The sequence below is a fragment of the Pseudophryne corroboree genome, chromosome 1, assembly GCF_028390025.1.
Source record: "Pseudophryne corroboree isolate aPseCor3 chromosome 1, aPseCor3.hap2, whole genome shotgun sequence".
Taxonomy (NCBI): Eukaryota; Metazoa; Chordata; class Amphibia; order Anura; family Myobatrachidae; genus Pseudophryne; species Pseudophryne corroboree.
This window is the reverse complement of record NC_086444.1, coordinates 888261103-888288114: the sequence shown is the minus strand read 5'-3', so window position 1 is coordinate 888288114 and position 27012 is coordinate 888261103. Positions and strand designations below refer to the sequence as shown.

The window sequence follows — 27012 nt, the reverse complement described above, 5'->3', positions numbered from 1 at the left end:
CCAAGTCCTTCTTGGCCAATCCGGAGCCACGAATATAGTGCTTACTCCTCTCCATCTTATCAATCTCAGTACCTTGGGTATGAGAGGCAGAGGAGGGAACACATACACTGACTGGTACACCCACGGTGTTACCAGAGCGTCTACAGCTATTGCCTGAGGGTCCCTTGACCTGGCGCAATACCTGTCGAGTTTTTCCCAACGGTTTATAATCATGTGGAAGACTTCTGGGTGAAGTCCCCACTCTCCCGGGTGGAGGTCGTGCTGAGGAAGTCTGCTTCCCAGTTGTCCACTCCCGGAATGAATACTGCTGACAGTGCTATCACATGATTTTCCGCCCAGCGAAGAATCCTTGCAGCTTCTGCCATTGCCCTCCTGCTTCTTGTGCCACCCTGTCTGTTTACGAGGGTGACTGCCGTGATGTTGTCCGACTGGATCAACACCGGCTGACCTTGAAGCAGAGGTCTTGCTAAGCTTAGAGCATTGTAAATGGCCCTTAGCTTCAGGATATTTATGTGAAGTGATGTCTCCAGACTTGACCATAAGCCCTGGATATTCCTTCCCTGTGTGACTGCTCCCCAGCCTCGCAGGCTGGCATCCGTGGTCACCAGGACCCAGTCCTGAATGCCGAATCTGCGGCCCTCTAGAAGATGAGCACTCTGCAACCACCACAGGAGGGACACCCTTGTCCTTGGTGACAGGGTTATCCGCTGATGCATCTGAAGATGCGACCCGGACCATTTGTCCAGCAGGTCCCACTGGAAAGTTCTTGCGTGGAATCTGCCGAATGGGATTGCTTCGTAGGAAGCCACCATTTTACCCAGAACCCTTGTGCATTGATGCACTGAGACTTGGCTCGGTTTTAGGAGGTTCCTGACTAGCTCGGATAACTCCCTGGCTTTCTCCTCCGGGAGAAAAACCTTTTTCTGGACTGTGTCCAGGATCATCCCTAGGAACAGAAGACAAGTCGTCGGAACCAGCTGCGATTTTGGAATATTGAGAATCCAATCGTGCTGCCGCAACACTACCTGAGATAGTGCTACATCGACCTCCAACTGTTCCCTGGATCTTACCCTTATCAGGGAATCGTCCAAGTAAAGGATAACTAAAATTCCCTTCCTTCGAAGGAATATCATCATTTCGGCCATTACCTTGGTAAAGACCCGGGGTGCCGTGGACCATCCATACGGCAGCGTCTGAACTGATAGTGACAGTTCTGTACCATAAACCTGAGGTACCCTTGATGAGAAGGGTAAACTTTGACATGAAGGTAAGCATCCTTGATGTCCCGAGACATCATGTAGTCCCCTTCTTCCAGGTTCGCAATCACTGCTCTGAGTGACTCAATCTTGAATTTGAACCTCTGTATGTAAGTGTTCAAAGATTTTAGATTTAGAATCGGTCTCACCGAGCCGTCCGGCTTCGGTACCACAACAGTGTGGAATAATACCCCGTTCCCTGTTGCAGGAGGGGTACCTTGATTATCACCTGCTGGGAATACAGCTTGTGAATGGCTTCCAAAACAGTCTCCCTGTCAGAAGGAGACATCGGTAAAGCCGACTTTAGGAAACGGCGAGGGGGAGACGTCTCGAATTCTAATTTGTACCCCTGAGATATCACCTGAAGGATCCAGGGGTCTACTTGCGAGTGAGCCCACTGCGCGCTGAAATTCATTGAGACGGGCCCCCCACCGTGCCTGATTCTGCTTGTAAAGCCCCAGCGTCATACTGAGGGCTCGGCAGAGGCGGGAGAGGGTTTCTGTTCCTGGGAACTGGCTGATTTCTGCAGCCTTTTTCCTCTCCCTCTGTCACGGGGCAGAAATGAGGAATCTTTTTCCCGCTTGTCCACGAAAAGACTGTGCCTGATAATACGGCGTCTTCTCATGTTGAGAGGCGACCTGGGGTACAAACGTGGATTTCCCAGCTGTTGCCGTGGCCACCAGGTCTGAAAGACCGACCCCAAATAACTCCTCCCTTTAATAAGGCAATACTTCCAAATGCCTTTTGGAATGCGCATCACCTGACCACTGACGTGTCCATAACCCTCTACTGGTAGAAATGGACAACGCACTTAGACTTGATGCCAGTCGGCAAATATTCCGCTGTGCATCACGCATATATAGAAATGCATCTTTTAAATGCTCTATAGGCAAAAATATACTGTCCCTATCTAGGGTATCAATATTTTCAGTCAGGGAATCCGACCACGCCAACCCAGCACTGCACATCCAGGCTGAGGCGATTGCTGGTCGCAGTATAACACTAGTATGTGTGTAAATACATTTTAGGATACCCTCCTGCTTTCTATCAGCAGGATCCTTAAGGGCGGCCATCTCAGGAGAGGGTAGAGCCCTTACAAGCGTGTGAGCGCTTTATCCACCCTAGGGGGTGTTTCCCAACGCACCCTAACCTCTGGCGGGAAAGGATATAATGCCAGTAACATTTTATAAATTATCAGTTGTTATCGGGGGAAAACAACGCATCATCACACACCTCATTTAATTTCTCAGATTCAGGAAAACTACAGGTAGTTTTTCCTCACCGAACAGAATACCCCTTTTTGGTGGTACTCGTATTATCAGAAATGTGTAAAAACATTTTTCATTGCCTCAATCATGTAACGTGTGGCCCTACTGGAAGTCACATTTGTCTCTTCACCGTCGACACTGGAGTCAGTATCCGTGTCGGCGTCTATATCTGCCATCTGAGGTAACGGGCGCTTTAGAGCCCCTGACGGCCTATGAGACGTCTGGACAGGCACAAGCTGAGTAGCCGGCTGTCTCATGTCAACCACTGTCTTTTATACAGAGCTGACACTGTCATGTAATTCCTTCCAACAGTTCATCCACTCAGGTGTCGACCCCCTAGGGGGTGACATCACTATTACAGGCAATCTGCTCCGTCTCCACATCATTTTTCTCCTCATACATGTCGACACAAATGTACCGACATACAGCACACACACAGGGAATGCTCTGATAGAGGACAGGACCCCACTAGCCCTTTGGGGAGACAGAGGGAGAGTTTGCCAGCACACACCAGAGCGCTATATATATACAGGGATAACCTTATATAAGTGTTTTTCCCCTTATAGCTGCTGTATCTTTAATACTGTGCGTAATTAGTGCCCCCCCTCTCTTATTTAACCCTTTCTGTAGTGTAGTGACTGCAGGGGAGAGACAGGGAGCTTCCCTCCAACGGAGCTGTGAGGGAAAATGGCGCCAGTGTGCTGAGGAGATAAGGCCGCCGATAAGGGGGCGGAGCCTATCTCCCGTTTTTCTATGTATTCTGGCAGGGGTTAAATGCATCCATATAGCCCAGGAGCTATATGTGATGCATTTTTTGCCATCCAAGGTGTTTTTTATTGCGTCTCAGGGCGCCCCCCCCCCCAGCGCCCTGCACCCTCAGTGACCGGAGTGTGACGTGTGCTGAGAGCAATGGCGCACAGCTGCAGTGCTGTGCGCTACCTTGTTGAAGACAGGACGTCTTCTGCCGCCGATTTTCCGGACCTCTTCTGCCTTCTGGCTCTGTAAGGGGGCCGGCGGCGCGGCTCTGGGACCCATCCAGGCTGGGCCTGTGATCGTCCCTCTGGAGCTAATGTCCAGTAGCCTAAGAAGCCCAATCCACTCTGCACGCAGGTGAGTTCGCTTCTTCTCCCCTTAGTCCCTCGATGCAGTGAGCCTGTTGCCAGCAGGTCTCACTGAAAATAAAAAACCTAAACTAAAACTTTCACTAAGAAGCTCAGGAGAGCCCCTAGTGTGCACCCTTCTCGTTCGGGCACAAAGATCTAACTGGGGCTTGGAGGAGGGTCATAGGGGGAGGAGCCAGTGCACACCAGATAGTCCTAAAGCTTTCTTTAGATGTGCCCAGTCTCCTGCGGAGCCGCTATTCCCCATGGTCCTTACGGAGTCCCCAGCATCCACTTAGGACGTTAGAGAAACACTAAATGTGCAGAACAGATTTCCTCCTGCTCGTTGGCTCTCCAACAGTTACAGCATGTGGTGGTCTTCGACTGCCAACATCACTGACAATTATCATTCTAGAGCGGATGGACCACTTACTTCAATTCCACTCTGAGCACTAATATGCTCAAGGGTGCAGAGATCAGCTGCAGCATATGGCCTTATCTGCATTAATATATCTGCATGAGGGCAAGGATTAAAAACCCTGGGCCGGGATCTATTGTCACTGGTCGCTAGTGGGTGGGATTAAAAACCCTGGGCCGGGATCTATTGTCACTGGTCGCTAGTGGGTGGGATTAATTGCCAGTGAGACATTTATTATTTATTGGGGGAGGCGGGTGTAACGCCACAGTGCGGACATGTACATTGGTGTGGGTGGAGGGGCAATGCCACTGGGTGGATCTATAGCCACTGGAGGGTTGAGAGTTAATGTGACATTATTCTGCTAGAGACCTCCCTCCAGGTGCTGTTACCTCCTCTAGTAGCATATTTACCTCCTAAAATAGCTTAATAACTATGGAAAACAGCAGTTATTGACCTAATTAAATGCTTTAAAAAAACCCTGACTATTTCAGGCGATTTTTTTGAAAAATAACTTTTCTGTCAAGTGGTCAAAATATGCACCTGGAGGACAACTCTGTCAAAGTCTACAAAAGGCGTATTTATCATGCGGCCCTCCAGCTGATGTGGAACTACACATGTCAGCATGCCCTGCCACAGCTTTAGCATGTCTTAACAGCAAAACTGTGGCAGGGCATGCTGGGACACATAGTTCCACAGCAGCTGGAGGGCCTCATGTTGAACACCCCTGCCCTAAAAAAAGGATTTTGGTAATTACCGGTAAATCCCTTTCTCCTTCATCCACTAGGGGACACTGGAAGACTTAAGACCGTAGAGGGTATAGATGGTGGTAGTTGGAGCCGGCACTTTAAGAATTTAAACATTTGGCTGGCTCCTCCCCCTCTAGACCAGTTAGAGAAACTGAGCCCGAGGAGAGACGGAAGACCCAACAACAGACGAGGAGGTGAAATAACAACAACAGAACAGTGAAGGAACATGAAAACCAAGAATAAATAACCTAATATCGATATATGTACAAGTAACTGTAATAACTAAACAGCATGGCAGGGAAAGAAGCGCTGGGTGGGCGTCCAGTGTCCCCTGTGGAATCGGAGAAAGGGATTTACCGGTAAGTACCAAAATCCTGTTTTCTCCTTCATCCACTAGGGGAACACTGGAAGGCTTAAGACCGTGGGGATGTGTCAGAGCTCCCTTGTTGGGCGGGAGAGTGATGAGAACCCTGCAGCACTGCTTGGCCAAACAGAGATGGGAGCGGGGAATGTATCAAACCGGTAAAAGTTAAGGAAGGTATGCCGGCCTGACCAAGTAGCTGCCCTACACAATTGGATCAGGGAGACCCCCCCTGGCAGCCGCCCAGAGGTACCAACTGACCAATTAGAGTGCGCTGAAAAAAGCCTGTGGAGGATGTCTGGATGATGTCAGATAAGCTTGACGGACTGTAAAGCGAATTCACCTAGATAAAAATCCTTTTATCTAGGTGAATCCTTTTCTCGTAGTCCATAAGGGATATTGGGGAATCTAGTATGATGGGGTATAGACGGGGTCCAAAGGAGCCAGTGCTCTTTAAATTTCTTTAACTGGGTGTCCTGGCTCCTCCCCTCTTTGCCCCCTCCCACAGGCAGTTATACGTAAAAACGTGCCCGAAGGAGGAAGGACATGTTAGAAGGAAATATGATAACAAAGAGTCGTGAGATATACACACCTACACACCACTAACATAACAACCAGCAACGGCTGGTAACAGCAGCTGAACAGGTAACCATATAACAAGAACCTGCAGAAATGTCAACGCACTGAGGCGGGCGCCCAATATCCCTAATGGATTGCGAGAAAGGGATTTACCGGTATTTTCTCTAGCATCCATAAGGGATATTGGGAAATCTAGTACGATGGGGATGTCCCAAAGCTTCCAGAAAGGGCGGGAATGTGTGGAGACTTCTGCAGCACCGCCTGCCCAAACTGGGTAACCTCTTTGGTCAGGGTATCAAACTGGTAGAACTTCACAAAGGTGTTCTTCCCCGACCAGGTAGCAGCTCTGTACAGTTGCAAGGCAGAGACTCCTCGGGCAGCCGCGCAGGAAGAACCCACTGATCTTGTAGAGTGAGCCTTCAAGATTTAGGAACAGGTAATGCTGCCAACACATAGGCCTGTTGGGCAGTAAGTCTAATCCAACGAGCAATGGACTGCTTTGAAGCAGGACAACCCTTTTTCTGTGCATCATAGAGCACAAACAAAGAAACCGTCTTTCTGATCCAAGCCGTTCTCTTGATATAGATCTTCAAGGCTAGCACAGAATCCAATGCCTCCGGAGGAGCAGAAGTGCCACAACTGGACAGAATCACAATAGGCTGATTCAAGTGAAACGCAGAGACAACCTTCGGCAGGAACTGCTGCCTAGTGCGGTGCTCCGCTCTGTCCTCATAAAAGACCAAGTAGGGACTTTTACACGACAAGGCCTCCAGTTCTGAGACCCGTCGAGCAGAAGCCAGGGCCAGTAACATCACCGTCTTCCACGTGAGGTACTTATCTTCTACCATCATCAGAGGTTCAAACAAGGAGGACTGTAGAAATTCCAAAACTACATTCAGATTCCAGGATGCCATAGGTGGCACAAGAGGAGGTTGTATGTGGAGTACTCCTTGCAAGAAGGTCTGAACTTCTGTCAACACTGCCAATTTCAGTAACTGTAGAGAGATGAAATCTGGACCTTAATGGAACGCAGACGTAAGCCCTTATCAACATCAGCCTGCAGGAAACGTAATAAACGCCCCAAGTAAAACTCAGTAGGCGGATACGTGCGTTTCTCGCACCAAGAGACATATCTCCTCCAGGTTTCCTGGCCTGAACCATGGTAGCAATAACCTTCTTGGAAAGGCCCTTGTGAACTAGGATGTTTCGCTCAACCTCCATGCCGTCAAACGAATACGCCGTAAGTCCGGGTAGACGAACGGTCCTTGTTGAAGAAGATCACTTCTTAGGAGTAGAGGCCAAGGGTCTTCAACGGACATGTCCAGAAGATCCGCGTACCACGCCCTCCAAGGCCAATCCGAGGCACTTTGATTCCTGATTCGTTTTAGCACCCTTTGGAGCAATGGAATCAGAGGAAACAGGTAGACCAGCTGGTAAGTCCAAGGCCATGCCAGGGTGTCCATTGCCCTTGCCCGAGAATCCCTGGTCCGTGAGCATTGTCCGACTGTACCTGGATCGCGTGATTCTTGAGCAGAGTTGAGGCCTGAAGCCGAGCATTGTAGATCGCCCGAAGTTCCAGAATGTTGAACGGAAGGAGGGCCTCGAGGGCTGACCACCGCCCTGGAACTGCGCCCCTTGGGTGACAGCTCCCCATCCCTGAAAACTTTAATCCATCGCGAGGAGAGTCCAATCCTGAATCAAGAAAATCCAGCCGTCCAGGAGATTGGAGGACAATAGCCACCACAGGAGGGAAATCCTGGCCTGAGGTGACAGCCGAATCATCCGATGCATCTGTAGATGCGATCCGGACCACTTGCTCAGGAGATTCAACTGAAACGTTCTAGCATGGAACCTCCCATACTGGATCGCCTTGTATAAGGCAACCATCCTTCCCATCAATAGTATGCAAAGATGGATGGACACTCAAGTAGGTCTGAGCACCATGCGGACCATCTCCCGCAGTGTTCTCGCCTTGTCCTCTTGTAGAAACACCTTCTGGGCCACAGTATCCAGCAACATCCGCACGAACAGGAGCCTCTGAGTTGGCTCCAGGTGGGACTTCTGTAAGTTGAGGATCCATCCATGGTCTGACAGAAGATCGATAGTGCGGTCGATATGGAGCAACAAAAGCTCCTTCTATCGTGCTTTTACCAGATCGTCCAGATAAGTGACAACATTGACCCCCCTCTGGACCCAGAGTTGGATCATCATCTCCGCCATCAACTTTGTGAAAACCCTCGGGGCTGTGGACAGGCCGAAAGGCAGTGCCTGGAATTTGAAGCGATTGTCCAGAAGGGCAAACCGCAGGTACGCCTGATGAGGCGGCCAAATCGGAATATGGGAGGTAGGTGTCCTTGATGTCCAAGGAGACCATAAATTCCTGTTCTTCCAGGCCCACAATCACTGCTCGCAGGGATTCCATCTTGAACACCTTCAAATAAGGATTCAAGGATTTTAGATTCAAAATGGGTCTGACCGAACCGTCCGGTTTCAGCACCACAAACAGGTTTGTGTAAAACCCCTTTGCAGAGTTGCGGCATTGGTAGTGTAACAATGACATGGGACCAACTTTTGGATGGCCTGTTGCAACGTAACTTGCATATCCTCCAAAGATGGTAAGCTTGATTTGAAAAATCATTGGGGAGGAGTACTGTCGAACTCCAGCTTCTGGCCCTGAAAAACTAGATCTCTGACCCAGGAATCCTGGCAGGAAGTCTCCCAGATGCGACTGAAGTGACGCAGTCGAGCTCCCACTTCGAGATCCCCTCGGGGTGGGTGGGCACCATCATGCTGAGACCTTAGTGGACAGAGAACCGGTGGACTGTTCCTGAGAGCTGGTACTTGCTGGTTTGCTGGTGACTCTAGTCGCATTGGAGGAACCTCTGGCCTTAGATCGAAATCTGTGAGTCTGAAAGGACTGGACAGACAGCCCCGGGTAGGAGCGTCTCACCAGCAGGGAGAAACGTGGATTTTTCGTCTTAATTTTTCCAAGCCTGTTTGAATAGGTCATCTAACTCTGTCGAGTCAGGGAAAGTGACATTAGGCTTGTGTTGTACAAAGAAAAACGACTGCTGTGACGCAGCGTCTTCTAGAGGGATCGTTAACACATCCCGTATAGACAGAATTAGGGGTGCAATACCCTAAGCAGAACTGGGATCCAGGTCATCCCCATCCTCCTGTATATCATATGTATCAGTTGATCAGGTAACCCACGTTTCTGTGGACCTGCATGAGAGAGGGGGCTGTGCATCTGTCTTAGCAGCTAAATCTGCAACAGCTTGTTGTAGTAGCCGAGTCTTCTGCACATTAGCAGTGAGCTGGGATGACATATCTAACATCATAGTTTTGAAAGACCCTAACCAGTGGGGCTCTGGACCCTCTCCCCCAGCTCCTTCACTGATTTGTGAAGATTAACTGCATTGTTCACAAGAAAGAGGATCAGTATATAATGGAGAGAATCTGGTGTGACTTAGGACTGCAGAGTTTGTGTTTACCCATGTTTCACAGTAAGCACAACAACATAGATATACACACAGACAGTGATATTGCAAGCCTGCCCTACTGTACGAGAGAGAGGACACCAGCACACGCCGAGCTGCACAGCCCCAGTGAGGCTGTCAGCTCCCTATAATACAGTAAACACTAACAATTTCTGTCCTAAATAGGATCCAGATAGTGTACACAGGCGACTCTCCCCCTTTGCAACACACAATTTATCCAGCGTGGCTGAGGAATCAGGAAGCACTGTGTGCTGTGGATGGCAGCAGTAAGCAGAGGAAGGTGCCAAAACGCCTCAGGTCCCGCTCTGATGTAGCTCCGCCCCTCCCCTGGCGCCGGAGTAACACTAATATATTATACTGGCAAAGTCTACTTTTTAGCTCAAAACATCACAACAAGTGCTAGTCAAGCGTTTTTGTGCTAGTTTCACACAGGGGATCTTAGCGGGATCCCCCAGGAGGATCGTGGCCCGTGGTCCGCTGCACTTTGAACAGTGGTAATGTATGTACTCACCACCGATATTACATTCAGGCAGTGCTAGGGGTGTGTGGCGTAGTGCGGCTGTGACAGCCAAGGCGCAGTGCCTCGCTGAACAACTCCCCCTCAGGACAGTGGTCCTGCAGCGGGGAAGCAGCTCTGCACCTCGGAAGGCCGGTGACCATCCCCCCCTAACTCCCACAGTGCAGGTATGCTGTTGCCCAGACAGCATACCGAAAATAACAAACAGAAAAAAAAAATTGAAGAAAACTCTCTGGAGCTCAAAAGATGTGCATCCTCTCCTGAGGGCACTTTTTTCTAAACTGCCTGTGGAAGGGGGCATAGAGAGGAGCCAGCACACCCAGTTGAAGAAATTAAAAGTGCAATGGCTCCTATACCCCATCGTACTAGATTCCCCAATATCCCTTATGGATGCTAGAGAAAGGGCTAAAACACACGAGCCGGCTTTTGCCGGCCGGGAAAAAGCCGGATGGCTTTTTCCCGTGCCGGCATTGTAATGAACAGTGTGAGGAGTAGTGTCCTTACACACTGCACGTCCCCGGCCCGGCTGCCGGAACTATCCACTGGAAGGTCCGGCTGCCGGGCAGTCTTTGCAGTCAGTGGACCGTGTGTGTGAAGGGGAGCTTTCACACACAACGTTTTTTGTCCAAGCCGTGTTTAATGCTGCGCATGCGCACAGCATCACACACGGCTCAAAGCCGTTGTGTGAGAGAATCTTCCGGTTTCTCCCGGATGGCAAAAAGCCGGACAAAGTTTGTCCGGCTTTTTGCCATCCGGGAGAAACCGGCACGTGTGTTACAGCCCAAAGTCTGTTTGGAAGCAGGCCACCCAGGATGAGAAGCATCATAAAGAATAAACAGGGCATCAGTCTTGCAGAGAGAAGCGATCCTGTCCACGTAAATCTTCAGGGCTCTGACAACATCCAGAGACCGTGTCGAAGGGGAGGTATCAGTCAGAACTGGAACCTCTATCGGTTGATTAATATGGAACGCCGAAACAACCTTTGGTAAGAAAGACAAACAGGTGCGTAATTCCGCTCTGTCAGAATGAAAAACAAGATACAGTGTTTTACAGGAGAGAGCTCCCAGTTCCAAGACTCTTCTGGCCGAAGACAGTGCTAAGAGCAAAATCACCTTCCACGCGAGATATTTTAAATCTGTGGACTCCAAAGGTTTAAAAACAGAAGACTGAAGAAAAGATAGAACCAATTCAAGATCGCACGGAGCCAGAGGCGTAACCCTAGGTGATCTCAGTCTAAGTACACCCTGGAAAAAGGTCTGAACCTCCGGAATCAATGCCAACTTCTGTTGGAAGCAAATAGAAAGCGCTGATATTTGTACTTTTAAAGATCCCAAGCTGAGGCCTGAATCAAAACCAGAGTGAAGAAGAAGAAAAAGTTAAAGTCTGGACTGCTTAAAGGTTGTAGCTAAAGTACCACGATTTTCACACCAAGTGACATTAGCTTTCCATATTATGTAATAATGTTGCGAGGTAATCTCCTTTCTAGCTCGTATCATAATAGGGATGACAGCTGACGGAATACCTCTCTCCATCAGAATGGTCCTCTCAACAACCAAGCCGTCAAACGCAGCCACTTTGTCTGGATAAACGAAAAGGCCTTGTCGTAGAAGATACTCTTGAAGTGGTAGAGGCCACGGATCGGTGATTAAAGGGGTAACTCACGGAGCGATTGCTGCTTAAAATCTAAGCAACCTGACTAGATTGCTTAGCTTTTAAGCAGGATCGCTCCGTGTGTAGCCCCCACAGCGAAAGCGATGCGCAGCCCCGCGCATCGCTATCGCTGGTGCTAGATTGGCCTGCCGTGCAGGCCAATCTAGCAGGTCGCTCATTTCACCCGCTGGGTGAAATGAGCGTCCCCCGCACTCTCAGCACACATCGCGCTGTGCTGAGTGTCGGGAGAGATGTGTGTTGAGCGGTTCGCTCAGCACACATCTCTCCCGCATCGGCCAGTGAGTACTGACCTTAATAGTTTGTGTAGATCGGCGTACCATGATCTGCGAGGCCAGTCTGGTGACACCAGTAGTACCTCGAACCTCTCCTTCTTGATTCGTTTGAGAAGACGAGGTAGCAGTGGAAACGGTGGGAATAGGTATACAAAACTAATGCCAGGGAGTTGTCAGGGCATCTACTGCCTCCGCTAGTGGGCCCCTTGAACGGGAGCAGTAACGTGGCAGTTTGTGATTGTGTCTGGATGCCATGAGGTCTATCTGTAGAAGTCCCCACCGAGTTACCAGTTGCTGAAAAACCTGAGGATGAAGTTCCCATACTCTCGGGTGTAGATCTTGTCGACTGAGGTAATCTGCCTCCCAGTTGTCGACTTCCGGGATAAACACAGCTGATATTGCCTCCGCAAAGACTTCTGCCCACTGAAGAATGCGAGATACCTCCCGCATAGCTACTTTGCTGCGAGTGCCCCCTTGCCAATTCATGTAGGCTACAGCCGTGGCATTGTCCGATTGTAGACATATCGCTCGGTGTTGTAACAAGGGTAGAGCCAAGCTCAGAGCATTGTAAATTGCTCTAAATTCGAGGATGTTGATTAGGGAAGCCAATCCCGTGATCGGCAGGATCCTGGAATTTGTGCCCCAAAATGACGGGATTTGAATCCCGGGATAGGAGCCTCCAATACCGGGATTCACGGGATTACATTGCGCATGTGCGGGAGGGTGGGTGTAAGTAATACTACTCACTATTAGGCGGGCGGCAGCCATGAACACACGCTGAACGCAGCGGCACTTCAAATGTAGCCCCGGCCGCCAGCCTACCAGTGTTGGCGGACCGGCAGCCGATCAGGGAAGCTGCCGCAGCAGCCAATCAGGAGCGACTGCTGCGGCCGCTTCCCTGATTGGCTGCCGGTCCGCCAACACTGGTAGGCTGGCGGCCGGTGCTTCATTTGGAATGCCGCCGCATTCAGTGTGTCCATGGCTGCCGCCCACCTAATAGTAAGTAGTATTACTTACACCCACCCTTCCTCTGTGCAGTACTCTCTAACAGCCTCCCTTCCGCGCCGCTACCTACACCCTCCCTCCCTTCAGCGCCGCTACCTACACCCACCCTCCCTTCAGCGCCGCTACCTACACCCACCCTCCAGCGCTGCTCCCTACACCCTTCTCCACTGCCCTTCACTGATCCCTACTGCAATCCCGGGATTGAGCGTTTTTCATTCCCAAATCCCGGGATTGGCCTCCCTAATGTTGATGGGTAAAGTAGCTTCCTGAGCAGAACATCGTCCCTGAAACGGATAATTCGATAATATCGCTCCCCAACCTCGGAGACTGGCATCTGTGGTGAGAAGTCTATTCGGATATGGCAAATCTCGTCCCCTGAGATAGGTTTGACGATTTTGTACACCACAGAAGAGACGTCCTTGTCCTGGCAGTCAGCTGCACCCGCTGATGGAGGAACAGATGAGATCCTGACCACTGGGATAGTAGATCTAGTTGAAAGGTCCTGGAAAGGAATCTGCAGAATGGTAGAACCTCAAAGACGGCTACCATCTCCCCAGCAGCCGGATGCATAAGTAAATGGAAACTCGAGAATGTAATAGGACCTGTCTCACCATTGTCTGAATGGAGTGAATCTTGTCCTGAGGTAGAAAAATCCTTTGTTGAACCATGTCTAAAATCATCCCCAAAAAGTGGAGTCTCTGCGTATGAGATTTTTGGAAGTTCAAGATCCAACCGTGGCCCTCATTCAGAGTTGTTCGCTCGCTGCTTTTAGCAGCAGTGCAAACGCTAAGCCGCCCTCTGGGAGTGTATCTTAGCAGAATTGCAAACGAAAGGATCACAGCGCTGCTACAAAAAAAAAAAAAAAAAAAAAGATTGTGCAGTTTCTGAGCAGCTCGAGACCTACTCCTAGCTTGCGATCACTTTAGACTCTTTAGTTCCTGTTTTGACATCACAAACACGCCCTGCGTTCGGCCAGCCACGCCTACGTTTCCCCAGCCACTCCTGCGTTTTTATCTGGCACGCCTGCGTTTTTACACACACTCCCCGAAAAAACGGTCAGTTACCACGCAGAAACACCCACTTCCTGTCAATCTCTATGCGGCCAGCAGTGCGACTGAAAAGCGTCGCTAGACCTTATGTAAAACTGCATCAGCTTTTGTGACAGTACGTCGCGCATGCGCAAAAGTGACGATTTTTAGCCAGATCGCTGCGCTGCAAACAACAGCAGCTAGCGATCAACTCGGAATGAGGGCCAGTGTTGGATGAGTAATTGCTGAGTCAGTCCAATGTCCCGCAGTAGAAGCTCCTTGGACTGAGCCTTGAATAGAAAGTCGTCGAGATAAGGTATTAGATTTACTCCCTGAGTGCGTAATAGAGCTATCATTACTGCCATCACCTTCGTGAAGACTCATGGAGCAGAGGACAGTCCGAAGGGCAATACCTGGAATTGATAATGTGCGTTCTGAACTGCAAACCAGAGATATTCCTGGTGAGGAGGCCATATGGGAATGTGAAGATAGGCGTCCTTGATGTCTAAAGACACCATGAACTCCCCGCCTCCAGTCCAGCGATAACTGATCAAAGAAATTCCATCTTGAACACTCGTACAAACGGATTGAAAGATTTCAAGTTTAGGATGGGTCTGACCGAACAGTCAGGTTTCGGAACCACGAACAGGCTGGAGTAAAACCCCTGTCGTAGTTGGTGATTTAGTTCTGGTAGGGTAACACCTGTTGACAAGTGTCTTTGGATCGCCTCCTGTAGAACCCGTATTTTGTCTACAGAAACTAGCAAACCCGTGGTGAAAAAATGTTGGGGAGGCAGAAATTGGATTTTGTATCCTTGTGTGATGACCTCACAAACCCAGGCGTCTGAGCAATTTTTCTTCCAAATGTCCCCGAAATTTCTTAGTCGGGCTCCCACCCCGTGATGCCCCAGGTGGAAGAGAAGCCAGTCATGCAGTGGGCTTAGTTGTATACTTGGCTTTCTGGTTTGTAGGATAGCACAACCTCATCCTCTATTGCCTCTGGAGCTTGTAGCTCCACCTCTAGTTCTTCCTCTGAATTTAGAAGGAGCCCGAAAGGAACAAAAAGATAGACCTGAGTATGTCTTGCGGAAAGCAGGAGTGGTTGATGGAAGGAACGTAGATTTTACTCCAGTTCCCTTGGATATTAGTTTGTCCAAATCGGGACCAAACAAAAATTCACCCGTAAAAGGTATGGCTTCAACAGCTTTTTTGGACTCCGCGTCTGCTTGCCACTGTCGGAGCCAGAGTGCTCTGCGAGCAGAAATAGCCAACGCTGAAGTTTTAGAGGCTACTGTACCTGTGTCTCTAGATGCGTCTCCCAAGTAAATGGCAGACTCTCCGATATGTTCTGCTAACATAACCAGATTTTCCGTTTATACCCGTGACTGTAACCCCAAAGCCAACTGTTCAGCCCAGGCTTCTACAGCTTTATTAACCCAAGAACCTACCAGTGTAGGACGGATTACAACTCCTGAAACGGTATAAATTGCCTTAAGTAGACAGAAAACTGCAAGCAACCTGAAATTTTTTATTAGGGTGTTTCCATGCAAATGCCAGGTGATCGTCTAATTCTGCGGAAACTGGGAATGTAATAGCCGACCTTTGTTTCTTATTGAAGAAAAAAGGCTGAGCTGTACCCGAATTGAGTCCGTAATCTGGAGGACCTGGCGGACCGCTAAAATAAGCGCTTCAAGGCAAACAGAAACTATTTCTGAATCATCAATAGGGTTGTCAAGTCTCACTCAAAAAATTACTAATTTTGGAATATTTGGATATGGGATACTCAACCTGTACTTAAAATTACTTGTTATTATGATATTACCATTCAGTGCACACATTACTTTGTTTTAGGTTAACAACTGATTTACAAGAATGACTTACCGCATACACCGTGCGCTCATCCACATCCGGCGGCTTTTGCCCTAGCGGAAGCCGTCTCCTGATTTTGGTACTCTCCAAATTTACCTTGAATGAATTAAATAAAAATGAGCGACATCCCAACCATAGTTCAGGCATAGGGATAGGACCTACAAACACTCACCTCTACAACCGAGGAATTCTTGATGGCTCTAGCAATCAGCTTGGCATCTGTGGTTAGTTTCTTCATTTTGTTAAAGGAGGCCAGTATGGATAGGTCAATGTCTAAATGAAAAGGACAGAAAGCATAGGGTATACGAGCTGAAAATATTGAGTAAATAAACAGACCTAATTAGTAGAGCAGATTTAGGTTATCCAGATACATGTGTTTGTGAAATGTTCACACATGAAGGGACTTTTCTAACGGTGTGTACACACGGTGAGATAATTTCTTACGATTTTGACTATACAGTCAAAATCATAAGAAAAGTTAGTGCAGATCACAAGGTTAAAATCACCTTGCGAACCCAATGCGCGGTCGGCATCGCAAGCCTAGACAGACTGCAGGCAAGTCAATGTTGACTATCTCGTAGAAAATATAGTCAAAATTGCACATAGTCAGTATCGCAAGCACATTATGTCACAATTGTTTCACCCTCTATCAAAAGTTTTATGGCTGAAATTGCATGTTGTGTTTGGTAGACAGCAACACTAGCTGCGGCTGTCCCCCCCCAAAAAAAAAAAAAAAACTGCATGCAAAACATTTTCACCTTAATGGGGACACTACAGTCAGTAGTTGGTGCCATTTTAGTCCTCAACTGTGTTACAATTAATCAGAGCACAGGGTGAAACTCATTCTTTTGTAGCATGAGATGTGAATATCATAATTAGGGTGCGTGGACAAATGAGAAGTTTGTTTGATATCCTGTGAGACCTTAACGTGCCTACAGCTCACCTAACTGTAAATGCATTATTTTTTTTATTTGATTTTTTTAACAGGTTGGTTATTTAAAGCATATAGTAGTGTATTCTAGAAACATCAGTTGCGGTACCAATGATAAAACGTAGTAAAAGGTGTCATTTTTCTGCAAATAATTGTAAAGCATAATGTAAGAACATAGAATTGCATAAACACATGGTAATATAGTTGAATGTTTATACTACAGTAAGAAAGAATTTCAGTCACTTTCCAGTATAAGTCAACTCAGTTGTAACTTAAAGAAAAGGAACAAAGAGCGCAAACCGACTGAAGTATTAACAAATTTAATTTTATACTAAAAAATCCCACAAACAGGATAAGCACTTGGTAATTAAATGTTATTTAATTACCAAGTGCACACATATAAATCAGATAAAAAACATTAAAAGTTATATTAAATTGGATCCTCCAAACTGTAGTCCACTGATTATTTCCACGGAACTAGAAACAAGGTATACTTTTCCTTATGTTAAAACAAATTAATTCATCAAATGATATTTGGGAGTTTTAACAGTTGTTAAACTTTCTCCAAAGGGTATTTACTCCATGCTCCAAGAGAAAGTTTAACATCTGTTAAAACTCCCAAATATCATTTGATGAATTCATTTGTTTTAAGGAATAAGGTTATAAGGAAAAGTATACCATCCAATTCGGTATTTCATCATTGTTTCTAGTTCCGTGGAAATAATCAGTGGACCACAGTTTGGAGGATTCCATTTATTATAACTTTTAATGTTTTTTATCCGATTTATATATGTACAATCTAACTGGTTAATAACATTTAATTACCAAGTGCTTATCCTGTTTGTGGGATTTTCTTGTCTAAAATTAAAACTGTTAATACTTCAGTCGGTTTGCGCTCTCTTTGTTCCTTTTCTTTACTGTTTATACAGGGCTTGCTAATACCCTGGTTTCTTTGAGAGCAGCGAACAGCATATCAGCTTAGGCTCATATATGCGCCTTTTCTGGTGGATATATTTCAGTTGTAACTTAATGGCAAAATATTATCTTCACTCTGAAAGCAATGCACTAATAAAACAAGGCATCATTTTACACGGATTTCAGCCATTAGTGCATAGAAGCAGCAGGAATATAAGAAAAAGCCATACAGATGACAATTTATTTGTATATTTTAATTATGGATTCAACGATGACAGTACATTTTCTTCCAAAATAAGACAGGCTAGACTCCGCTAATTAGTGAAACCCCAGGCAAGCTGTAAAATGAAGAAACAGAAATCCAACGTAGAAGAAAAAGAAAAGTGAAGTAGTAGTATTATATGATAGGACTTACAGCCATCTCTGGACTTCTCAATCTGCTCCCGCAGAAAACGATCCTTGTGAAGGTTGACATCACCAAACCAGAAGTCAACTTGCTTGGCAATGTCAGCAAGTATCTGCTTCACCCGAGAACGCTTCTTCTTCTCTCGATCCTTCTTCGCCTCTGTGCTTTCATCTTCCTTCTGCTTACTCCTCAGTGTATCCATCTCCATCATTGTGTTAGCTAAATATACATACACACACACAAAAAAAGAAAAAGAAAAATATATATGAAAGGTGCACCTACTACCTACATTTGCTAAGCTTCGGTTTTTATAAACCTTGCTTCCAGGAGGGTTTCAACTGATAATTTAAAAGCGGCACTATCATTAACAGGCATTTTCAATTAGGTGCGAATTATCAAAAAATCTTACACAGAGGTGCAAGATTTTGCATCCTGGAAGAACTACTCAGGAGGGGAACTGCAGGGAGCCTGAAGAGACCAGCGAAGCGGCAGGAACACACAGGTAAGCATTCGGTGTTCCGTGAATGCATTTTTTTTTTACCCCACATGATTTTAAATGAAAAAAATCAAGCAACAACTTTTTTTTTTTAAATTGAGCACACATACCCATGGTAATTCACATTTTGTTGCAAGATTTTTTTTACTTTTTTGTATTTAGAAAATGTGATTTTAATACCTACCAGTTAATCCTTTTCTCATAGTACATAAGGGATACTGGGGTTCACTTAATACAATGGGGTATAGAAGGGGTCCAAAGGAGACAGTGCATATTAAATTTATTCAACTGGGTGTGCTGGCTCCTCCCCTTTATGCCCCCTCCCACAGGCAGTTATTCGTTAAATAGTGCCGAAGGAGAAAGGACATGCTTGAGAGAAGTAACATAACAAGTGGTGCATACTTGCCTACCTGACCCTCTCCATAAGGGAGAAAATGCTCTGTTGCTGGACTTTTCTGGTAATGTATGATTGCCATCACCTCTGGTGAAACACCTTTCTTATCAATTAACTAGCTCACCACAGGTGATGGCAATCATACATTACCTGGAAAGTCCAGGAACAGAGCATTTTCTCCCTCATGGAGAGGGTCAGGTAGGCAAGTATGAAGTGGTGAGATTCACAAACCAGAACACCATAACAAAAAACCAGCAACAACTGGAACAAAACAGCAACAGCTGAACAGGTAACTATTGAAAAAGAGAAACCTGCAGAGAAGTCCCTTATCGACTACGAGAAAGGGATTTACCGGTAAGTATTAAAATCCTGTTTTCTCTTTCATCCATAAGAGATACTGGGGTTCACTTAATAAGCTGGGGACGTCCCAAAGCATCCAGAACGGGTGGGAACGTGCAGAGATGCCTGCCGTACCGCCTGCCCAAACTGGATATCCTCTTTGGTCAGGGTATCAAACTTGTAGAACTTCACAAAGGTGTTCTTCCACGACCAGGTAGCAGCTCGGCATAGTTGCAAGGCCGAGGCTCCACGGGTAGCCGCCCAGGAAGAACCCACTGATCATGTAGAGTGGGCCTTCAGGGACTGTGGAACGGGCAATGCTGCAGACACATATGCCTGTTGGATAGTCAACCTAATCCAACGAGCAATGGACTGCTTAGAAGCAGGGCAACCCTTTTTCTATGCATCATATGGCACAAACAAGGAATCAGTCTTTCTGATCCCAGCCGTTCTCTTGACATAGATCTTCAAGGCCCTCGTGGCATCTAACAACTCCGGAGGAGCAGATGTACCAGTACTTGACGGGACTACAATCGGTTGATTCAAGTGGAATGCAGAGACAACCTTCGGCTGGAACTGCTGTCTAGTCCTGAGCTGAGCTCTGTCCTCGTAAAATATCAAGTAGGGACTTTTACATGATAGGGCCCCCAATTCTGAGACACGCCTAGCAGAAGCCAGGGCCAGCAACATCACTGTCTTCCACGTGAGGTACTGGTCTTCTACCGTCATCAAAGGTTCAAACAAGGAGGACTGTAGAAACTCCAACACCACATTCAAGTCCCATGGTGCCATAGGCGGCACAAATGGAGGCTGTATGTGGAGAACTCCCTGCAAGAAGGTCTGAACTTCTGGCAACACTGTCAACTCTTCTGGAAGAAAATTGAGAGAGCTGAAATCTGGACCTTAAGGGAACCCAGACGTAAGCCCTTATAAATACCAGCCTGCAGGAAATGTAAAAGACGTCCTAAGTAACTCTGCAGGTGGATATGTGCGTTCCTTCCACCAGGAGACATATCTCCTTCAGATATAATGATACTATTTTCACGTTACAGGTTTTCTGGCCTGAACCATGGTTGCAATAACCTTCTTGGAAAGGCCTTTGCAAGCTAGGATGCTCCGCTTAACTTCCAAGCCATCAAACGAAGTCGCCGTAAGTCCGGGTAGACGAACGGTCCCTGTTGCAGAAGATCTTTTCTCAGTGGCAGAGGCCAAGGGTCTGTCAAGGACATTTCCACGCCCTCCGAAGCCAATCTGGGCAATCAGAATTGCCTGGACTGCGATTCCTGATTAGTTTGAGCATCCTCAGGAGCAATGGAATCGGAGGAAACAGGTAGACCAACCGATAAGGCCAAGGAGACGTCAGCGCATCTATTGCCCTCACCTGAGGGTCCCTGAGCAATACCAGCGAAGCTTCTTGTTGAGTCGAGAAGCCATCATGACAACCTGTGGACAGCCCCACAAGTTGACGATCTGTTGAAACACCTATTGGTGGAGACCCGACTCTCCCGGGTTGAGATCGTGACGAATGAGGAAGTCCGCTTCCCAGTTGTCCACCCCCGGAATGAAGAATGCGGACATTGCTTTTGCGATTCTTTCTACCCAGAGGAGTATTTTTGACACCTCTCGCATGCAGGCTTGCTTTTTGTCCCTCCTTGTCGATGTAAGCCACTGCCGTGGCGTTCTCCGACTGAACCTGGATTGCCCGATTTCTGAAGCAGAGTATTGTAGATCACCCGAAGTTCTAGAACGTTGATTGGAAGAAGGTCTTCGTGGGTTGACCATCTGCCCTGGAACTGAGCCCCTTGGGTGACAGCTCCCCATCCTCTCAGACTTGTGTCTGTCGTGAGTCAGATCCAATCCTGAATCTCAAAACTGCAACCTTCCAGTAGCTTGGAGGACTGTAGCCACCACAGGAGGGAGATCCTGGCCTGAGATGACAGCCAAATTATCCAGTGAATTTCAAGATGTGATTCGGACCACTTGCACAGGAGATCCAATTGAAACGTTCTGGCATGGAACCTTCCGTATTAAATGGCTTCGTAGGAGGCTACCATCTTTACCAACAACTTTATGCAAAGATGAATGGATATCCGAGCAGGCCGTAGGACTAGTCGTACCATCTCCTGAAGTGTTTTTGCCTTGTCCTCTGGGAGGAACACTTTCTGGACCACAGTATCCAGCCACATTCCCAGAAACAGGAGCCACTGGGTAGGCTCCAAGTGGGACTTCTGGAAATTGAGGATCCACCAACGGTGTGACAGAAGTTGGACAGTGCGGTCTATATGGTGCAATAAAAGCTCCCTGGATCTTACCTTTATCAAGAGATCGTCCAGATAAGGGACAATATTGACCGCCTGAACCCAGAGTTGGAGCATCATCTCTGCTATCACCTTGGTGAATACCCTCAGGGCTGTGAATAGGCTGAAGGGTAGGGCCTGGAACTGGTAGTGAACATTCAGCAGGGCAAACTGCAGGTAAGCCTGGTGAGGCGGACAAATGGGTATATGGAGATAAGCATCCTTTATATACAGAGAGACCAGGAACTCCCGTTCCTCCAGGCAATCACTGCTCTCAAGGATTCCATCTTAAACTTGAAAACCTTGAGGTAAGGGTTCAAGGATTTCAGATTCAGAATGGGCTGTACCGAACCGTCTGGTTTCTGCACCACAAACAGGTTGGAGTATTAGTCCTCTCCCTGTTGTGGCAGTGGTACTGGAACAATGACCTTTGACTGGACCAACTTTAGGATAGCCTGTTGCATGGTAACCCGTATATACCCCAAAGCTGGTAAGCCTGATTTGAAAAATCGTTGGGAAGGAAGCTCTGTCGAATTCCAGCTTGTAGCCCTGGGAAATGAGGTCCCTTACCCAGCTAACCTGGCAGGATCCGTCCCAGATGCGGCTACAGTGGTGCAGACGAGCTCCCACCTCAAGGTCCCCTCGGGGTGGGGAGGCACAGTCATGCTGAGGCTTTTGAGGAAGCTGCACTGGTGCTTGGTGCCTGGGAAACAGCAGCAGCTGGTTTTCTTGACTTCCTCTGGTGCCTCGTGCCGCACTGGAGGCACCTCTGGCTCTTGATCTGAACCTGGTGGTCCGAAAAGGACTGGTTGGACAGCCCCGTGTAGGAACGCCTAGCCGACGGGGATCCTGAGGGGAGAAACATGGATTTACCCCTTCAGTGACCTTAGAAATCCATGTATCTAATTCAACCCTGAGAAAGACTCCACACTGCGCTTGGAATCTGCGTCCACAGCCACAGCCACAAAGCTCTGCGCGCCGGCACTGCCATGGTAGTAGTCCTAGCATTAATAGTGCCTATTTCCCTGAGAGTCACACAACACGCATGCAGTGTATTGAATGTGTTTGAGGAGGGTCACTGTAGTGAGCAGGGGCATATCCCCTGCAAGGCCCTCTTGAAGTTGAGTCACCCAGGTACAGATGGCATGAGACATCCAGCAACCCGCTTATCACAAGTCTTTGTGATACGCCAGCCGTTGTGTAAATAGACTTTAGTATAGTTTCTATTTTGCTGTCCCCAGGGTCTTTGAGCTGAGAAGACACAGGGGTCGGCAGCAGTACTACCATCTTAAGAGAGGCGGGAGACTGAGACATCAACGGCTGGGGGTTCTTCCCATTGTTTCCTACCTTCCGATGTAAATGGGAAGGAAGCTAAAAACTTCCTTGTAACCGGATATCTTTTATCAGGAGTTTTCCAGGCTTGTTTAAAAACCTCATCTAGTTCCATAGAATCAGGGAAGGTTACATTAAGCTTCTTCTGTGCTAGGAAAAACGAGTGCGGAGCCGCAGCATCTTCCAAAAGGATTTTTAATACATCCTTGATAGCAAGAATGAGGGGCTCAATACCCTGTGCAGAAGTGGAATCTTCTATATCAGGTTACAATTCCTCTTCCTCCCACTGACTATCCTCATCAGATTCGGAGAGTAGAGCAGGCAGCCCACGTTTAAGAGGCCCTGAACTAGTGAGGTGGGGCTGTCTTTCATCAGCCTTAGCAGCCAGGTCTGCAACAGCCTGTTGCAGTTGTTGGTTGTCTGTTTATTAGCATTGAGATGATGACATGTCTGCCATCATAGTCTTTATGGCACCGAGCCAGGGTGGCTCCTGGCTCCTGACTCCTCCCCCCCCCCCCCCCCCTAGTTTGCACTATTGCTGCCAGTGTACACGGGGGGCTATAGTGGGTCCCCCGGTAGAGGATCCCGTACACCGCCCACGAGTTTTGCAAAACCAAGAACTGGGGAAACCCCCTAGCGGGGCCCCCAGTTTGTACTCACCACTGATAACACCTTCAGGCTTTGTTAGGGGTGTGCGATTGCAACCGCCATGGCGCAGTGCCCCGCAGAATTAACAACCTCTCAGGACAGTGGTCCTGCAGCAGGGAAGTGGATCTGACACCTTAGAGAGGCCAGTGACCGCCGCCCCTCTAGAACGGGCGGCAGAGTGTGGACGACTCTGCAGCACCGATTGACTGAACTTAAGGTCTTTATCGGCCAAGATGTCAAACTTGTAGAACTTTGCAAAAGTGTTTGACCCCGACCAAGTAGCTGCTCGGCAAAGTTGCAACACCGAGACCCCCCGGGCAGCTGCCCAGGACGAGCCCACCTTTCTAGTAGAATGGGCCTTCACCGATTCCGGTAACGGCAAGCCAGCTGTGGAATGAGCATGCTGAATCGTGTTACAGATCCAGCGTGCAATGGTCTGCTTAGAAGCAGGACACCCAACCTTGTTGGGAGCATACAGGACAAACAGAGCCTAAGTTTTCCTAATCTGAGCCGTTCTGTCGACATAAATCTTCAAAGCTCTGACCACATCCAGAGATTTCGACTCAGCAAAGACGTCAGTAGCCACAGGTACCACAATAGGTTGGTTTATGTGGAAAGAGGAAACCACCTGCGGTAAAAATTGCTGACGTGTCCTCAATGTAGCTCTATCTTCATGGAAGATCAAGTAAGGACTCTTGTGAGACAAGGCCGCTAACTCAGACACCCGCCTTGCAGAGGCCAAGGCCAACAGGATGACCACTTTCCAAGTGAGGAATTTCAACTCCACCTTCCGTAAAGGTTCAAACCAATGTGATTGAAGGAACTGCAACACCACATTAAGATCCCATGGTGCCACTGGAGGCACAAATGGAGGTTGGATGTGCAACACGCCTTTCACGAAAGTCTGAACTTCTGGAAGAGAGGCCAATTGTTTCTGAAAGAAAACCGATGAGGCTGAAATCTTTACCTTAAATCGAGCCTAATTTTAGGCCCGCATCCACACCTGCTTGTAGAAAATGGAGAAAACGTCCTACGCGAAACTCTTCCGTAGGAGCCCCCTTGCATTCACACCAAGAAACATTATCTCCAAATACGGTGGTAATGTTTATATGTTACCCCTTTCCTGGCCTGAATAAGTGTGGCAATGACTTCACTGGGAATACCCTTACGGGCTAGGATTTTGCGCTCAACCACCATGCCGTCAAACGCAGCCGCGGTAAGTCCTGATACACACACGGCCCCTGTTGTAACAGGTACTCGCGCAGAGGAAGAGGCCAGGGATCTCCTATGAGTAATTCCTGAAGCTCTGGATACCAGGCCCTCCTTGGCCAGTCTGGGACAATGAGGATCGCCCGGATCTTTGTTCTTCTTATGATCTTTAGAACTTTTGGAATGAGAGGAAGCGGAGGAAATACATACACCGACTGAAACACCCACGGTGTCACCAGTGCATCCACTGCTATTGCTTGAGGGTCCCTTGACCTGGAACAATATCTCTGAAGCTTCTTGTTGAGACGAGATGCCATCATGTCTATCTGAGGAACTCCCTAACGACTTGTCACCTCTGCGAAGACTTCTTGGTGGAGGCCCCACTCTCCTGGATGGAGATCGTGTCTGCTGAGGAAGTCTGCTTCCCAGTTGTCCACTCCTGGAATGAATACTGCTGACAGAGCGCTTGTCTGTTTTTCCGCCCAGCGGAAAATCCTTGTGGCTTCTGCCATTGCCGCTCTGCTTTTCGTTCCACCCTGACGGTTTATGTACGCGACTGCTGTTACACTGCCCGACTGGATCAGTACAGGCAGATCTCGAAGATGTTCCGCTTGAAGGAGGCCACTGTAAATGGCCCTTAACTCCAGAACATTTATGTGGAGACAAGTTTCCTGACTTGAACATCTTCCTTGGAAGTTTTCTCCTCTTGTGACTGCCCCCCAGCCTCGGAGGCTTGCATCCGTGGTCACTAGGATCCAGTCCTATATCCCGAACCTGCGCCCCTCTAGGAGGTGAGAGCTGTGCAGCCACCACAGAAGTGATACCCTGGTCTTGGAAGACAGTATTATCACAAAGTAGACAGTATTATCCTCTGGTGCGTGTGTAGATGGGACACGGACAAGTGTCCAACAGACTGTGGTCTTGTCCAATCAACTGTGCTTTTGGCAAGTTTAGGAGCCAACAATGTTGTTGAAGAACTGTCATGAAGAGTGCAACGTTTCGGACCAACTGGTCCCTGGATCTCGCCTTTATTAGGAGATCGTCCAAGTATGGGATAATCGTGACTCCTTGCTTGCGAAGGAGAACCATCATCTCCGCCATCACTTTGGTGAAAGTCCTCAGAGCCTAGGATAGACCAAACGGCAACGTTTGAAATTGATAATGACAATTCTGAATTGCAAATCTCAGGTAAGCCTGATGCGGAGGATAAATGGGAACATGTAAGTAGGCATCTTTTATGTCCACCGACACCATAAAATCCCCTCCTCCAGACTGGAGATCACTGCTCGGAGAGACTCCATCTTGAATTTGAATCTCCTTAGGTAGAAATTCAGGGATTTCAGGTTTAGGATTGGTCTGACCGAGCCGTCCGGGTTTGGGACCACAAACAGGCTCGAATCAAAACCTTCTCCCTGTTGTGACTGGGGAACCTTGACGATAACTTGATTTTGACACAATTTTCGTATTGCGTCGCAAACTACCTCCCTGTCGGGAAGAGAAGCTGGTAAGGCCGATCTGAAAGAACGGCGAGGGGGGACGTCTTGAAACTCCAGCTTGTACCCTTGGGATACTATTTGTAAAATCCAAGGGTCTAGGTTCGAACGAACCCAAAACTGACTGAAGAGTTTGAGACGGGCCCCCACCGGTGCGGACTCCCGCATAGGAGCCCCAATGTCATGCGGTGGAATTGGCAGAAACCTGGGAGGACTTCAGCTCCTGGGAGCCTGACAAGGCTGGAGATCGTTTACCTCTTCCCCGTCCTCTAGTAGCAAGGAAGGAAGAACCTCTGCCCTTTCTGAATTTATTGGGCCGAAAGGACTGCATCTGATAATGGTGCGTTTTCTTTTGTTGTGGAGGAACATAAGGTAAAAAGGATGACTTACCCGCGGTAGCCGTAGACACCAAATCATCAAGTCCGTCTCCAAATAAGGCCTTACCTTTATAAGGTAGAGATTCCATACTTTTCTTGGAGTCAGCATCAGTATTCCATTGGTGAATCCACAACGCACGCCTAGCTGAGACAGCCATGGCATTGGCCTTTGATCCCAAAAGACCAATATCTCTCGCAGCTTCCTTAAGGTATGCTGCCGCGTCCTTGATATAACCCAGCGTCAAGAGCATGTTATCCCTGTCTAGGGTATCTATATCAGATGACAAGTTATCTGCCCACTTTTCGATAGCACTACTTACCCATGCAGACGCAATGACAGGTCGGAGTAGTGTACCCGTGGTCACATAAATGGACTTCAACGTAGTTTCTTGTTTACGATCCGCAGGATCCTTAAGGGCCGCTGTGTCAGGTGACGGGATAGCCACCTTTTTAGACAAACGAAACAAGGCCTTGTCCATAGTGGGGGGCGACTCCCACTTTTCCCTATCCGTCGAGGGAAACGGATAAGCTGCCATAATTCTTTTGGGAATTTGAAACTTTCTGTCAGGACCTTCCCAAACTTGCC

General features: G+C 48.0%; 1 protein-coding gene across 4 annotated transcripts in view; it reads right to left on the bottom strand.

Annotated features, from left to right (window-relative positions):
- The window catches only part of LARP7 (La ribonucleoprotein 7, transcriptional regulator), a 150462-nt gene that overhangs the window by 97333 nt on the left and 26117 nt on the right, over nucleotides 1–27012 (bottom strand). For all 4 annotated transcript variants that reach the window (XM_063920150.1, XM_063920151.1, XM_063920148.1 and 1 more), the window contains exons 2-4: nucleotides 17851–18060; nucleotides 15762–15862; nucleotides 15602–15685 (exon numbers count right to left, since the gene is read on the bottom strand). In XM_063920150.1, coding sequence (XP_063776220.1) covers nucleotides 15602–15685; nucleotides 15762–15862; nucleotides 17851–18052 — 387 coding nt within the window. In that variant the 5' untranslated portion in view covers nucleotides 18053–18060. The remainder of the gene's footprint in view (nucleotides 1–15601; nucleotides 15686–15761; nucleotides 15863–17850; nucleotides 18061–27012) is intronic.